Source organism: Lissotriton helveticus, chromosome 5_1 (genome assembly GCF_964261635.1).
Source record: "Lissotriton helveticus chromosome 5_1, aLisHel1.1, whole genome shotgun sequence".
In the NCBI taxonomy this organism is placed as follows: Eukaryota; Metazoa; Chordata; class Amphibia; order Caudata; family Salamandridae; genus Lissotriton; species Lissotriton helveticus.
The window spans coordinates 2,047,980,204-2,047,997,326 of record NC_136065.1 but is presented as its reverse complement, the minus strand read 5'-3'; the positions used below and the strand labels follow the sequence as shown (position 1 = coordinate 2,047,997,326).

The window sequence follows — 17,123 nt, the reverse complement described above, 5'->3', positions numbered from 1 at the left end:
ACACACATATTTTTGTGAACATTTCCAATAAATTAAAATGTTTTATCTTTCAAGTTTTTAGAGCGTTTTTTTTTAAAGAGTGGCTTCAAACAAGACAAAGCAAGCTTGCACCAAGAGCTCTCAGGAAAAATGTAACACTGCTTGATGCGGTTTCCGGGAATAGAAATTGAGACCCTCTACCAACATACACGCGACAGATGCGAGAGGCCACTGAGCCACACTAGATCAACCCAATGATACCCCTGCCTTGATCTTTAAACCGTTCCCTTCCCCCTCTGTCTTGAGAAAGACCCGCCGTGACCACCTACAGGGGCACACCAGGGTCGAAACGTCGACGAATCTAAAGGTTCAGAATCACCAGGATTCCCATAGTAACCAAAGGAATCCTTGGTTGAGATCAAACCATCATCTGACCAAACCCCAATTGTACCTGTATATACACCTGTATAGATTAATTTACTGCACTGTATATATTATCTTGTTCACTGAGCACTCATTTCACAATAAGTCACAAAATTGTTTTTCACGGTCTTGCTATGTTTGTACGAATTAATCTATGAATGAAGTAATTCAGTTCTATAAAGAAGCAAACATGTGTTAATATGTACAATACAATACTTTGGAACATATAACCTTGGTTTTTCGTGTTTTGAGCAATTGATTTCTCACTGAAACACTATTCCTTGTATCAGAGAGATGATTTGTTTTTACGTGCATCTATGAGCATTGTTCAAATAACCTGTCTCACCCAACAGAACCAATTTTTTGTTGAACTGTTACATACCCAGGTTCTGAGGGACACCGGGTCACCCCTTTTTTTGTAAATTATGGATGTACTTTGGTTTTGAGAGGTCAGCCTCAAGATATTTTTGACCAGTTTCTTTAGTTCAGTAACATATAGGCAATATATACATTGCAAGCGACTACTCTGGAGTGAAAACATCAGCAGTCTCTACATTGGCAGTACATTTACAGCTCAGGTATATTCTGCGCCATAAGGGGTTATGGAAACGATTCCCTGACCTCCTGGCTCAGACAGGACTTTCAAAAGGTATCCCCCTGAGTGACAAATAAAAAACAGATTTTCCTGCTGGGTTCTCAGACTGCTGGGTTAGGCTTGCAACTACATCGAGGTCCGCTCGACAACAGTGAACCCTGGTTAAGGAACCGTAAACTCATGGCGAGTTTCATCGCCAGGGCTGCAAACCATGGCAAGATTCATGGGCCTGTATAAGACCTTTCTGTGGGGTTGCAAACCCAGAACCACAGGCCACAAAGACTCAACACATGCCTGTGAATCTTGCCTTGATTAATGGTCCAAAGCCATGAAGATTGCAGAACATACAATACGATCCAGAAACCCTACAAGGAATTAAGAAGGAAAAACTGGGCCTGGCCAGCGGGGGTTGGGCGCACAGCCTTCACTGTGCAAGGCCAAATGCCGTGCGTCTTGGAGATTGGCCGCCCCTGACAAGTTGAGTTTGGTTGGCTCACACGTCAAATTCAATGGTAATGGCCTTATCCTTGATGTGACAGATTACAACTGTCCTAGAAGACTTAATTTGTCGTACAAATGAGATTACATGAGATTACCCATTACACTATGAAAGAAATAACAGGGATTGCATTGTGTATGGCAAATGCCAATATGATTCATCACGCAGTTACATGCTTAGTTTTCTGCTGGTTTGTCGAGCTGAGTGCAGTGCAGAGATTTCAGCGTTCATGCAGATCTGACATCAGAGAGGTCAAAATGCTTTTTTTTGCTAATAACTTTAGCATTAATTGTCAGATTTAGACCAGAATTGTGTTAAATGTATAAATTGTACATGCCCCTGGCTGTTGATCACATGGGATGCTTGCTATTTATGACAAGCTGTAGTTGCACAACTCTAAAGGCAATGTGCAATAGTGGTTAGTCACAGGGTAGGTGTACACGGGCCAGGCCTGAGGCAGTCCAGGCAGTCACCTTTTGCTGGATCATGCAAAACAGGTGGGAGACTACAACATGATAAGGAGACATAATCATTCACCACCTACTACATGAATCCCCACAACCACCACAGAAACACTTACCTTTCAATTTAAATACCACAATTGCTGGGAAATTATGGTTAACGTTGGTCAAAGCACCTTGAAAAACCTCTTAAATCCACTGTCAAAACTACATTGAAAGATCAGTTTTGTTTACAAAATAAAATCAAAAAACACCCTGAAATTCTCCAATTATGTTCAACTAAGCAAACCATAACTCACACACCTTCCATGCTAACCATAACTCACATACCACAGCACAATATTTCTAACAATAACTAAGAGGACTTTTTTCCACATGTTTAAATTACCAGTTCATACACTAAGAGATCATGCAGCATCCACATGCACGTCATTGATGATGGTTTGGTAAGATATCATGTTATGTCACTAATGAGATTACTTATGTCGTTTGTGAGGTCATCTGTTCATCCTGATGTAGACACTCTCTATGCATTGGGTGGGATGTATTGACTCCTGATGTAGTCCCTTGCAATAGATTTGCATACATCCTCTGAAATTCCTCTGATAAGTAGAGAGCAATAGATTGGTTTGGGTCCTAGAAATTTCCCACAAATGTCATGTATTAATGATTTGTCAAGGATTTCTTCCACCTCAATGAGAATTACATAACTCAGCAAGTTAGTCCTCCATTTTGTTTTCATATATTAGCAGACCCCTTCTACCCTTTACTACCCGACATACCGAGAACTCTTAAATGTCCTGAGTGTAGAGGTCATTCTTAGACCGAATGAAAAGAATTTTTATGGAAATGAAGTGAAGATCCCAGGAAACTGAAGAGATATATAGCTGTTTGAAAGAAATCCATGTCTTGATGAGATTTTCAGCAACTGTGCATAGCTACAGAAGATCTCATGTCTCAGATAAACTAGCACACACAATGGCAGGGCACTTGCTGGACACTCTCTGCACAGATTGTAAGGTAAAGGGCAGTACCTTACATTGGTATTTCAAAGAAAACATCTGCAACTGTGATGCACTGGTATATTGAACAAGGTGTCTCAAAGGTCAGAAGTGATCATGAAATCTCTCTGTTTGAGAAAGCGGTCAGTAAACTGTAAGATCCCTATTTATTTTTTTCGACACTGTACTGGTTTAATAACCGAGATCTAAAATGAGTCCCTTCTTGACCTTAAATACACTCTTTTTCCTTGATCTTGCATGCAAATTTCCTGTATCATACGCTTCATCTGTTGTGATGGAAACCCAGTGATGGTATGTTCGCTGAAACCTGGATTAATTACTGGAGCCCAGAAGAACCACCGTTTTAAACAATCCTGCATCTAATACTATGTCTCTACACATTCTAGAAGAACAGTAAACTGGAGATCATGCAGGACTGGGTTTTGGAGCAACTCTATGGATTTTGTGGCAAAGGAGATTGTTTCCTGACCTCTCCCTCTTCCTTGGGTATGCCCTCTGAACAGGCTGCTTTCCATATTAGGAATGGTCTTCACACAACTGGGAAGTATTCCAAGAGTTATGAATATTGAAAGGGCCTCATGTTGGACAAATATGACTGAGCTTCAATGGAGAGTGGTAGCTGAGTAAATAATTCGAGAGTACAGAAATGTGGAGCATTCCAACACTGTGGTGGATCACTTTTAGGTAAGTGGCTGAGTGCCTTGGTCTAAGTTTATTCTGGGGTGGATTAAAAAATTGTGCAGTGATTTTAGATTTGGGAGCTGTGAAGGAAAGTCTACAAACTCCTAGCGAGGATCATATAGCGCACTTATTCCCGCCGCCTGCCTGCCCAACTCGCACTGTAACAGATTGGTGCACCTATTCCAAGTGCACAAGTTCCATCCACCTGTCTGCAGTTCTGGCCAAACCACCTACCCATGCAACTGGCATTGCTGTGCACCGGTCCTCACCAAATACATGTGCAACTGATCCGTATGCATACTTTTGCACTTGACCATCAGGGTCTGTCTACTGTCTTGGCCCCAAACACTCACCTGTACACCTGAAGAGGTGTTTAAAACTAGCAGTACTGCAACACTTACTTGCCCACTGCAAAGACAGACAATCCGATGACTGTCCCCCGTGCCCGATAGAACTCATCTTCTTGCGTCCGGTTAAAGTTCCCATGCCACACAATGGGGGCGCCCCAGGAGGACACACTAGGCTCATTTGGGAAGCAGCTGCCAAGGAAGCAGGTGAGAAAGAATGAGAAAAGCAAGAGTCAGAATTATGCTAAATTACTATAGTGATATCACAGTATGAAGCTTGGAGTCTGTAGTGATATTTAATTGTGAGATCACAAACCTGTAATGATCTTACAAACAGGTCAAGAGATTAAAAGAACAAACAATCAACTTGTTGCTCAAGAGATTCTTTTTCATACACTTTTTATTGACTTTCATAAAGTGCAGTCTAAACCTGCGGTCAACAACGTCATAGTAAAACGTATGAATATCCCACCTTTCCAGGTGCCAAATCTCACATCAAACCACCACATCCTGCAACACCTCCCAGAGGCATGTCCTCCCTGCGGACACCTGGGGCTCAGACAGTTGCATGCCCCTGTCTAGGGACCATGTACTCTGCTCGCAGGGTGCTAGTTCAGTCCCTCTAAATCTTGTCCAAGACCATCAGACCTTCTAGTGTGCCTCATCCCTGGTGGTCCAGTGGGAGAGCCTTGCTCTTCTGCTGGTCTGCTCTGCCAGCCTTCTGTAGCCTTTGCCTGTCTGTGTGTGCCTTGTTGTTGTGCCTTTTCTGTTGCCCTTTTTCCCTCTGTACCCGTTTTCTCTTTATGCCTTTATTGTGCCTTGTTTTCTCTTTTTTCCATTGTGCCTTTCTTGTGTCTTTTTTTCCTTTCTCTGCCTATTTTTTCACAGCCCGGTTTCCGCTTCGCTCCCTTCACTGCTGCCCCCACGGCCCCTACCCCCACTGTGTCTTCCTGCCTCCCCGCTGCTCTCCATCCCCCCTGCCCTACTTAATGGCGGCCGCTGCGTGACAGGGTGAGCAAGACCTGTGATCTCCTGGTCAAAGAAACTGTTCTCCCCTCACTCAGCTCCACCATTGTGCCACTGCCCCCAGCACCTTCTGCCTTCTATGTAAAATGTTTGAGGCCCTCCTCCACCCGCAAGCTCCTGCCTGCGCCTCATCCCTGGTAGTCCAATGGGAGAGCCTTGCTCTTCTGCTGGTTTGCTCTGCCAGCCTTCTGTAGCTTTTGCCTGTCTGTGTGTGCCTCGTTTTTGTACCTTTTCTGTTGCCTTTTGTCCCTCGTGCCTTTTTTTAAGTTGAGCCTAGACAGCGCATGCGCTATCTGGAAGACCTCTTGTCGTCTACAGGACTTATGTCCTGCCTACTGCCTTTTCATTGCTTAAATGCATTGTACCTCTTCTTTGCTGCTTCCTAATTGGTTCGAGCAGTGATACCTCACATCCATTTTTCATAGGACAGCACCGACCAACTACAGCTACCTTCCACATGAAATCTTAATCTGTTTTCCAGGAGTACTCTTTTGCCTGTTTTCTGCACGCCACAACTTAAGCTGCTGCCGCTTTACTTAATGCCTGTTGTGGTTAGTGCAATCGGATTTTGTTTTATTAACACACCTATTGAATGGGGGAGGGGCATGGCTGTTTCTGTGCATTCCTCCTGCTGTTGTGAGGTGGAATGGACAAAGCAACAGCTCTGCTGCTGCTGAACGTGCTGCTCACAGCTTATTGGTTCATCCCTCCAGTTTGGGGACATGCTTCTGCTTGAGATGTGCCTTTAGATCGCTGTTCTCCAAGCTGCTCCTTTTGAAAATTTGCAGGAGGTAATCTCTTACATTTTTGTAGATAAAGACCTTTTTTTTCCACTGTCTACCCGATCCATGCCAATTGACTTAGGAAACTGGGGGGGCATATTAGCAAGGGCGATATCGCTGCTCTAGCCGTACTTTTTCCCGCTAAAGCGGCGATATTTTTATCGCCCTATTAGCAAGCTGTCGCTAACAGCAGTTAGCGACAGCTTATGGGCGATAGCTACAGGTTTGGGGCTCGCTTTGCATGTCAGCGATATTCATCGCTAATGACATGCAAAGTGGGCGTACCCAACCTGTTAGCGACTGAAAGCAGTCGCTAACACTGCTATTGCCTATTAGCAAGGCAGGCGAAGCGATTAAAAAATTCGCGCTAAGCGTGAATATCGCCAAAATCTTACGCCTGCTCAGACCAGGACTTAACCTGTATATCCAATGGGAGGTGGATATTCAGATTAAGTTCCCATTAGCGATAATGCCTGAATATCGCTTGATTTCGAGTGATATTCACGCATTGAGCCGCTATCGCCGGGTATTTTATCGCTTTAGAGATAAACGTTGCTAATAGCATGTTATCTCAGCGATAATATCCGGCGATATGCGTCGATAAAAAAAATGCGCAAAGCTCATTTAGCGATAATTATCACTATTTGTTGATAATATGCCCTTGGATTCCCTGGAGTGCCAGGCTGTGGGTGCAAAGTGGGGCCCCGTGTAAAGGGTGGCCTTGCAGTGCTCAGCGACTTCTTCCGTGGTCCTTTTAGTTATATGCTGCTTGTCTTGTTGGGGTATTGTTGGTTAAAGAGACTCCTGTTTACTTGTACACACTGGTCTCAAGAACATTTTAGAGTTAACAAATACCAATGTATTAATATTCAATGTTTTATAGCTAGCTTTGCCTGCTTTGAAGAGATGACGCGTTATATTGGCCAGGGTGATGTAGTAAGCGCTATGTAAAACGCAACGTCATGGTGTTATCTATGTAAGTTTATGTAACGCTGTGCAGTGATCGCTGTCTCATTCATTCCCGCTGACTGGCTTAGTAACCAGGATGCAGCCTGTGATCTTAAGCACCGGCTTCTTGCTGCTCAGTGTTTCTGGTGCAAAAGGTTCTTTTTGAAATGTATACACTTAAATGGTAGAAAGCTGTGCAAAGGTTGGGCCCTCCTGCTTTTAGGGAGGGTGCTGGGTCATGGTGCTGGGGGGGTCTCAAGTAAAAGGGAGAAATTTGTTTTTCCTAGGCGGAGAGTAACCTCCCCCTCTGAGGGGGGAGACCCTGGCTGGAGGGTGCAGCACCTTTCCTATGGCACGTGATCAGGGTCACAGCATGTGGCAGAGGGCTTCCAGTCACATTACACCGACGCCCCCAATTTCAGGACGCAGGGCTGTCTCTGCAATGTGTTCTCTTACTTCTCAGCTTCCTCTAAGCTAAGTTTCACAGGCGGGGGCTCTCCAAATAGAGCACTAAAGGCCCCTCTACTGGTTTTCACACTTTGAGGGTGGAGGAGGGACCGCATTTGAATACTGTGACGCTGTCACTGCATACAAGTTCTGCACCACATCCCCCCTCCACCCAAATTCAGCATTCAAGGACATTATCCACGCATTTCGGTCGCTTTGGAATGTGCATGTTTCACCTTTCTGTTAATAAACAGGTGTGCTATCAAGTTGTAGAAACCTTTTGAGTGGTTCATTCAAAGGAAAAGCCCGAGCTGGGGCCTGCCAATTGTAGGGGTGGGAGGAATTTGCGTAATCGTGTTACGCAAATCTCCGCGAAATGTAAAAAATCTCAGCGAACACGCAGAAATTCTGCGAACACACGGAATTGCTTGTTCGCGATGCTTTTTTACTGTTCGCAATCGCTGTTTGCGTGCTCCGGGGAAATATCTTGCAAACATGCATTTAAGAACGCGAACAAGCAAAAAATTTCGCAAAGTCGTGGAACTCAGAATTTTGGGCAATTTCGCATTCCCCGCGGAACGCGAAATTACCCAAATTCAGCAAATTCGGCGGACGGAACGGAATTTACCGCCCAGGCCTAGCCAATTGTTATAGTTTCAAACTTTCAATCAGTTTAGCTGAAATAACTGTACTGGGGAAAATTCACCTTTCTCACAAGATGCGACACCAGGTTTGAGAGGCCTTCTGGCTCTGGAGAACAAGTAAGGCCATGACCCCAAGTCTAAGCGCAAAAGCTAAACCACTGTGGCCCTTTACACTGGTGTCACTGTATAGTATATACCCGTAACATTTTGCTCCAAATCTTTAGGGGATGTCCTAGCACTCTTAAGTGAACGTGGAGTCGCATGCTTTATCAAGCACCTAAATACATAGGGGCCCATAAAACACAATACCTTATTATTGTACAGTGTTCTCGGGTGACGGCGAGACACACTTTCTACATACATTTTTTTCAGTCGGCTGGAAAAAGTGAGTCCCTCTGTGGTGCAACGAGGCCGAAGCTTGTATTTGCTCCTGTTTGTACTTCAGCTGATGAGTAGAATTTGCCCCTCCCTCCGGTTATAAATTTGTGAGGTAAATAATATATAATTTTGCTGACATGAAGTAGGGGACTTCTATGATACAATCTAAAATAATGTTAAGAACTCTTTTGATGGATAAGTCAACATTTTCAACCTAATTACCTGCAACAGAAGTAAGTATATGAGGTAAGTGTTTTAGAAAACTGTCAAACCCGGCAAGGCGGCAAGTTGAATTTAAACAGTCTTGACACTTAATTGGAGAAAGCGATGTACTTGTTGAGTTTATTTTGACATGCAGGTGACTCCTCCTGTGGAGACGCTGCTCCATTCACATTTGTTCTTTTTGTGCTTCATTAAAATTCCAGATGCATTCAGATTACTCCAGGAGTAAATGCGTGCTTGAGCAGTGCTTTAAATGGAAAAAGAAAAGTGCTGGTACTCACCAAGGGCCTCATTTATGAAAAGTGATGCATCGCTGCGTTATAACAGCGATGCGTCACTTTTCAATGCACACTCCTTGTGATAGAAATGATGCGTCATATTTACAGTATGACGCATCAAGTCGCAAGGAGTTACAGATATGTCAGTATTCCTGACGTATCTGTAGGCGGAAAAATGACGCATTGCTAAAGTATGTCACAAAAGTGACGCAACTCCAGCAATGTGTCATTTACACATGGGCAAGTCCCATGTTAAATGTGCCTGCGTCAGTCTTACGCCTGCCATGAGGGGGTTGTAGGTCAGTGCCACAGTTCAAACAGCTTCCTTGCTTGTATCACAGGCCCTCCCCTGCTCCTCTAGCTGACACGTCATGTGGCGCTTCAGCCCGGACTGCTAGCTGCAGCTGGGCCCTCCTCGCGGCTCAGGCAACAAGACTCTCAAACTCCCAACAACCCACTGGGGATTTTCTCGTATTGCACAGAGAATGAAACAGGCAACTCACTGGAGTAAGACCCCAGTAATACAATGACCATGAGGCCATGGCCACGCCCACTGAGGCGGGGGCTACTGATTACAAAGGTGTGCTGGGAAGAAGGACCCGGTTTCATTCACAGCAAGTCCTTACCCTTTTGAAGAAGTGCTGCCTAGCACGAAAAGCATCAGGGCTGGACATTATTCACGTGAGGCAGCAAGCTGTTATATATACATATTACCTACTGGCAGTCGCCAGTAGGTAGTTATAGTAAGGACCTACTTTCCAGTGGAAATCTACAACATTCTATTTGGGATAACTTTGGCGCCGGTGAACGAATCCTCGCGAATGTTTCCGAGAAAATGGCCTGCTCGGCTCTGCTCCTTCCCTGTAAGTTTGGGGGTGATTCGTCAAGAGGGGGCAGAGAAAAAAGGGGGTCCCAAAACGTGTTTTCCCCATGCAATTTTCCATAGGGACCTTACCCAGGGCTACAGCCCGAACGGCTGAACGGAATTACACCAAATTTGGCAGAGAGGTAGAGTTTGGTTCGCAGATTGTGCTTTTTGTTAAATGGTGTAAATCCATTCAGTAGTTTCTGAGAAAATCATAGCGATAACTAGAGACGAAATACAGCACACGTACGGAAAACCGTACAATTGCGAGCACGAGCTGCATGCTGATTGGCTGTCAACTGTGCGTCAACACTCCAATCCAGGAAGTGTTGGCAGCCATCTTGTGCGTCACTAGAAGCGAGTCACAAGAAAACAGTAAAACAAAGGTGAGAAATAAGGAAAGGGGGCAGGGTAGAAACATCCTGAGCCTCTAGGCTTGCTCAGGGGGTCATACATGGATCTTTAGGTTAAATTTTTATATTTTTTTAAAATAAAAAATCGGGGGTGGCGGGTACGCGTATGGTACACGTAGGCGGTGGAAAAGGGAAAAAATAAATAGAAGTTTTATTCATTAGGTCCCGGGGGGACAAATTCTGGGGGCAATTTTTTTCCATAATGGGGGGCTTGTAAGGTGCCCCGAGCACCGGGGAACGCCACCCCTCTGTGTTTTTATTTTGAAGTATGCTGGGGGGTTACGGTCCTCTTCCCCTCAGTCTCGGGGACCGTCACCCCGACGAGCCTTTTAAATGTATTTATTTATTTTTTTAAAGTGTGTTTTCAGCTCTCCCTCTCTCTCTCCCCTTACACGTCGCGGGGACCGCCACCTTCCTGGGGCAGTATTATGTAAAATGACCTTCCAGCCTCGGGTCTGTGGACTCCCCGGGGGTTTTTAATGTTGGGAGGGGGTCACGCAGCCCCCTTACTGGAACCCTTGATGGTCCTGGAATTCCAATCGAAGCCCATGTTAGATGTGAAGGACATCTAACATGAGCTTCGATTGGAATTCCATAGAGCCTATTATCAAGCCCATTATCGCCACTTTAGCGGTAGTTTCCTGCCGATAAAGCAGCGATAATTTTATCGCCCAGGCTTGATAATATGGCCCTATATTCTAACCTTTTTGCATATTTTCTACACTCTCCTGTTATACTCCCTCCTGTCTTGTCTTACTCCTTCCTCTATCATTATACTATCTTCTCTTTCTTATACTCTGCTCTCTTTTTATACTTTTTTTCATACTTGCTCCTCTTTTTGTATATTTGTCCTCCTCTTTATATTCTCTCTTGTCTTTATATTCACCACTGTTGTCATAGTTGTTACTGTCTTCTCATAGTACTCCCTCTCTCCTTATACGGTCAGCCTTCCTTTATAATTGTCTTTTCTCCATATTTTTGTCTCTGTGTCTTTTTACATTCTTTCCTCTTTCTTCATATATACTCTTCTGTTCTTATATTCTCTGTTTCTACTTATTCTCGCTGTTCTTTGCAGGTACTCCCTATTGTTTTCTCACACTTTTCTTTTTCTTCTAATACTCTTCTCTCTGTACTCACATTTCTCCTCTCTTTTCTTATAATTTGCACTCTCTACTAATATTGCCGTCTTTTCTTATCGTCATATTTGTCTCCTCATTTTCCCCCCTGTTCTTATACTCCCCCTTGTTTTCATATTCTCCTCTCTTTTCTCTTACTTGTGCATGTCTCCTCATAGTACTGAGTTTTTCTTATATTTCCTTTTGTCCTATACTCCTTCTCTCGGTGTTCATATCTTCCTCTTTTTCTTCATATTTCTTTTCTCTTTTCATTTTCTGTCCACTCTGTTTATACTTCTTAAATCTGTTCATAATATTTGCTCTCTTCTCTTACTCCTCCATGACTCCCTGCATACACTCTACAGCACTTTCCTCATATTCTCTGTATTTTCATACTGATCTCTCTCTTTATATTTGTTTCTCATGTTATACTTCTGCCTCTTTCGTCATACACTTTTCACTCTTCATAATCCTCCATCTGTTTATACTCCTTCTTTTCTCCTCAGACTGTATCCTCTGTTCTTGTACACCCCTTTTTTCCTTATGCTCCACTTTTCCGCACATTCTTCGTGCTCTCTTCTGGTACTGTTCTGTCTGTCCTTATACACACTGTCCTTTGCTAGTATTCCTTTTTTGTTCTCATAGTTGCGCGTCTTTTCACATATTTCTTCTTTTTTCTTTAGAGTCTTTCTCTGTCTTCCTATAGTGCCCCCTCAGTCCTCTTACTTTCCTTTTTTTCTTCTTATACTCTTTCTTCTCTCCTCATATTTCCATCTTTCTCTTCATAGTCTCCCTTACCTATTGATACTTTCCAGTTTATTCATACTTCCTTTATCCCGTTATATTGCAGTGTCTTATACTCCCCTTTTTCGTTATATTTTCCCTTGTTTCATACTTCTTCATCTCTTGTTGGAAGTACTCTTATTTTCATAGTCTCACGTTTCTCGTCATAATCCTCTCTCTGTTCTTATAAGTAATATTATGGAATATTTCATATATTTATTTTTGTAATGTTATATATATATATTTTTTAATAGATTCTGTTTATCAATACTGGAAAAACGTTATGATGCCTACCAAATGTCAAAAGAGGAAACAATGAAAGATAGGTATTTATTTGAAGAGAAGCCATCCACAAGTTTTACATGAAGAACCATGTGTTAAGAAAAAGAAAAAAAGTCCTGGTAAGAGAAGGAACACTTTTCTGAGGAAAATATTAAAGACTAAGAGTAGTGTAGAGTAGTATTAATGTGTCTGCAACGAAAAAGAAAAAGAAGAATAAAGAGAACAATCATGGAAAGTCAACTGCAGAAAAAATAGTGTATAGTAAATGGAGGAAAAAACAATTTATGGAAATTAGGAAAAATATGTTTTTTAATAGAGTTGTGTTAAATTTAATTAAAAAAATTAAGGGATGTAAAAAAATACAGCATTTTATAAGAAGAAGAAAGGTATAGAAAATGTAGTTGAGAAAGCTTTCGAATTGAAAACAAAATTGTTTATTTTAGTAATCAATAGAATTCGATCACTAGATAAGCCAATCCATTTAATGAAGGCCAAAAGTAAGTGGAGAAGAGTAATTAACAGAAGTAATTTTTGTGAGTTTTTTTGGGTGAATGGAAACATAGTTCAAGTTCTGAGCCTTTTTTTAATGAAGAAAGTTATCTTCAGAGTAATGATTTGTTGCATGCAGTTGACACTAGTGGTCGTGCTTATGAGGTTAGAAATGGTTGTCCTAGTGAGAAAGAGAAAAGCGTTCCTAGAAATGCAGAAGAGGTGTTAGCTGATGAAGTTTTAGGGAGATGTCCTAAAGCTCCAGTGTACACTTGGAATTGTAGTAGTATTTGTAGTGTACGGCAAGAATCTATTGAGTTTTTTACACAATTTCTTACGTAACTATGCTAAGAAAAGTTTAAAACAAAAGATTAAGATGTTGCAAGGACTAGACCCTTGCAGAGTAAGAGAAAATTCTGGTTTGCAAGGTCATTCTGGCTTGTGTTTCTAAAAAAGTATGTCGAAGTGTTTTTCACCATTTCAGGATGTTAGCAGTACATCATTCTGAAATGAGGAAATTAGTCAGAAGATTGTATTATGCAAAAAGTCCAGCTCTACTGTTAAAAAAGTTGAACAGTGCTCTTTTGCATTGATCTGTATCAAATGTAAAGAACGTTTGTGATGAAATTGAGGTTAGTTATTTTGGTCCTGAGGAAGACAGTGCAGAAATTGAGATATTAATAGAAGGAAATGTAGAAGAGAATGTACAGCATTGTAGTACAGAAAATTTTGAGCAAGAAATTAAAAAGTTTAAGGTGATTTCAGGTGAAAGGCCAAATTATTGTTGTGTCTGTTGTCGACGAACTCATTATAAAAATCAGACCAGGAGTGTTGATTTGTATTTAAAAAGTGAAAAAGAAAGTAATAATGAGTGGAAGGATTTTGCAACTTATTTGTTGGTAGAGAATTGTTTTAATTTGGGTTCTGATCAGCGTATTTGTAAATATTGTTATAACAAATTAGACGAGAACAAAATGCCTGCTAGAACTGTGCATAATAATCTTGAGTTGGTAAATATTCCTTCTGAACTGATGGATTTAAATACCTATGAGTCTATTCTTATTCAATGTGTGCATCCATTTCAGGCTATTGTTCGTAAGGAGCCTAAGACAGGAAAATTGCCTCCCTCTGATTTACAGAGAGGATTAAAGGGAAGAGTTGTACATTTGCCTCTATGTTTAAGGAAAAATATTGAAACAATTGGTATAGAAAATGTAGAGGATGAACCTTTAGTTATTCTTGTTAATGGCGTTCCTACTAAGAGTAAGAAAATCTGGCAAGAGTTAGTAGATGTTAAGAAAGTGAAAAAGGCAACGTTGTATCTGGTAAAAAATAATTAATATTACAGAAATGTGCCTGTGAGAGGAGAAGAAATAACTGTAGAAGAAGATAGTGACTTGCCATGTGGACAAATTGAAAAAGCGGATGTGTCCAGAACTGAAGAAATCTACGAACATTACAGTGTTCCTCCACTGCATTCTAAAGAAGTGATGGGGAATACTATAGAGTTATTCCAAATGAAAGAAGCAAAAGGAAGTCCCATTAGTGTATGGGAAAAAAGCTTGGAAGCTTGTTGTTTCCCCCAATTGTTTCCCACAGGAAAAGGAGGACAATATGATGACCGACCTGTGCAGATTCCTGCATCTGAATACACCTGCATCAAGATTATATGCAGAAGATCCAAGATTTTGACAATGTATTCCGTATTTGTTTCATCTTTTGTTTGAGAGTGATATGTCTGGACTTTCTTATGCAGTAAACCATATATTGAAAACAGGTGTGCATCTGCAAAATGTTTCGGAAAATGAATTTATGGATAAAGTACCGCAGAAAGATAATGTTTTGGAATCTCAGCGAATTAATCTCATGGCGTGTCAGCGTGGTACTAATGAGTACTGGTACCGTCGTCATGGAGAACTGAAACGTATGCTAAGGAACTTAGGAACCCCTACATGGTTCCTTACTCTAAGCTGTGCTGAATATGCTTGGGATGATTTACTTCAATTTCTTCGAGAGGCAAATCCAAATATACTAAATTTTGAATACAAGATACCTGGAGAATTGTGCTCTTTGGATCCAGTTAATGTATGCAGGTATTTCAATCACAGATTTGAGGCTATGATGTCTTTTATCACCAATAAAAAAAATCCTCCTCTTGGAGAGGTTCTGGACATCTTTTGGAGAAAGGAGTATCAAGCAAGAGGTGCTCCTCACATGCACATGCTAATATGGATCAAAGATGCTCCCAAATTTGGTTCAGACTCAGATGATACTGTGTTGTCTTTTATTGAAGAATATGCTACATGTGATATACCCAAAAGTACACAAGATAAGGACTTAAGACAATAAGTCTTACGATTCCAAAGCCATCGTTGTGGGAAATACTGTCGTCGAAAGTACAAATCTAAGGACAAATTCTACACCAAATGTCGTTTTGCATTTCCACGTCCAGTAATATCGAAAGGAAGAGTGAACAGTTTTACGTCATCTTTGCGACATACTATCACAAGAAAGTCTCCAAAAAATACCTACAATTTAAGAAGAAATGAAGAGTCAAAATACATAAATGACTATAACCCAGTCATTTTGCCCATGTGTAATGCAAATATGGATATTCAATTTGTTGCAGACAATTCCATTGCTGTTGCTCGATATGTAACATCGTACATAACAAAATCAGAAAAGACGAAATTGAAGGAAATGGAAATGTGGGAAGAGATTTCCCACAAGAAGAGTCTAAGTAAGAAATTATAGACTTACAGTTTGAAGATGTTATCTCATCAAGAAATTGGAGCGTAGGAATGCTAGATTGCTTATCATCTGCAAGTCTATACTCCAAATCTAGAAGAATCATTTTGGGTGAGTCTAGGTCTTGCTGTAACACGTAACCGAGTTCTTAAATCTGTGCAAGAAATTGAATATTTAGCTGAAAAAGAGCCAGAAAGTACAGATATTGTGAAAACAAATATGTTGGATACATATTATTCAAATAGAAATCATCATCTTGAGAACATTTGTCTCTATGAAGTGCTGCAAAACTATATTTTTAAACGGAATATTACAGAAAACATCAATAATGGTATATATGCCGTGATTGGTTCCGAAGGATGTCTGGTGAAACAAAGAAAAGGACATTTGATTAATCATTGTAAACTGAGTTAAGAAACACCTGACAAAAGGGAATTTTACTATTTAGCTCTTTTGCAACTTTTCAAGCCATGGCGTTCAGAATTGGAATTACTTGGAGATTTCGAGAGCTATGAAGGTTCCGTCAATGCAACTAAAGATACTATATAATGTCCTGTTTTTGCTAATTATGTGAAAATATTGAATGACGAAATTGAGCACTAAGCTACAATTACAGCTGCGATTGCTAGAGACAGTTCTCAAGAGAGTCAAAATTCTGCTGCGTTGAGTCAGGACCGACTAGGAGAACCAATGGTTCAAAATGAAGCAGCAACTGCTATGGAAGAGGTGGAAACAGCAATGTATCAAGCTCAAGAAGATTTTACAAGCTTAGGAAATTTGGAAGAAAAACTAAATCTTGAGCAGAAAGAAATATATGAGCAAGTGAGAGAACAGATTGACCATGGATTACTTCATGAGAAGAAAGAGTGCTCTTGCTCATCATTTGAACCTACCCGAATGTACGTGAGTGGACAAGCTGGAACAGGCAAAAGTTTTTTAATTAAAGTAATCAGACGTTTTCTACAGAAAACAACTGAGTCACATTTGTCTTGTGTTGTCACTGCTCCAACTGGATTAGCAGCCCACAATATTAAAGGAATTACTTTACATTGTTTATTAATGCTACCGGTAGAGCATGAAAACAAATTAGAATACCACAAGCTATCTGGAGAAGCTTGTTATGAAGTTTCAAGAGTTTTGAGGAAAATGAAACTTCTTATTATTGATGAGGTAAGCATGGTATCAAACTTAATGTTTGCTTTTGTACATTTAAGAATGCAGCAAATTCTTAAAACAGAGTATGATGTATTATTTGGAGGAAAGCACATCATCGTTTTTGGAGATCTTCTACAACTTACTCCTGTAAAAGGACAACCAGTGTTTAAAACACTGGTGCATGAAGATACCAGAAAGTCTTTGGGGAGTATTGGGAATGTAAACATTTTGTCATATTTTGAGTATAAGGTACTTATTACAAATATGTGACAGGCAAATTATGTTGATTATGGAAATATTCTTCAAGATATAAGAATTGGAAAAATGACTGGACATGGCAAACAAGCTTTACAGAGACGATTACTTTCCAATTTGTTTCCAAATGAAAATATTGTACCCGATAAAATATACATGACAATTGCAGAAAACAAATCTGTAATCTGCTTAATGCCAACACTACGTGAATGTTCTAAATTCAATGAAGACATTTTAAAATTGGAAGATATTGATAAATAGAACTTGAAGGAATCACTATTATTTT

At 40.9% G+C, this 17,123-nt stretch overlaps 1 protein-coding gene across 2 annotated transcripts in view; it reads right to left on the bottom strand.

Annotated features, from left to right (window-relative positions):
- Nucleotides 1–17,123, bottom strand: part of LOC144753969 (N-acetyllactosaminide alpha-1,3-galactosyltransferase-like) — a 142,679-nt gene that overhangs the window by 5,373 nt on the left and 120,183 nt on the right. For both annotated transcript variants that reach the window (XM_078641491.1, XM_078641492.1), the window contains exon 3: nucleotides 4,062–4,199. In XM_078641491.1, coding sequence (XP_078497617.1) covers nucleotides 4,062–4,199 — 138 coding nt within the window. The remainder of the gene's footprint in view (nucleotides 1–4,061; nucleotides 4,200–17,123) is intronic.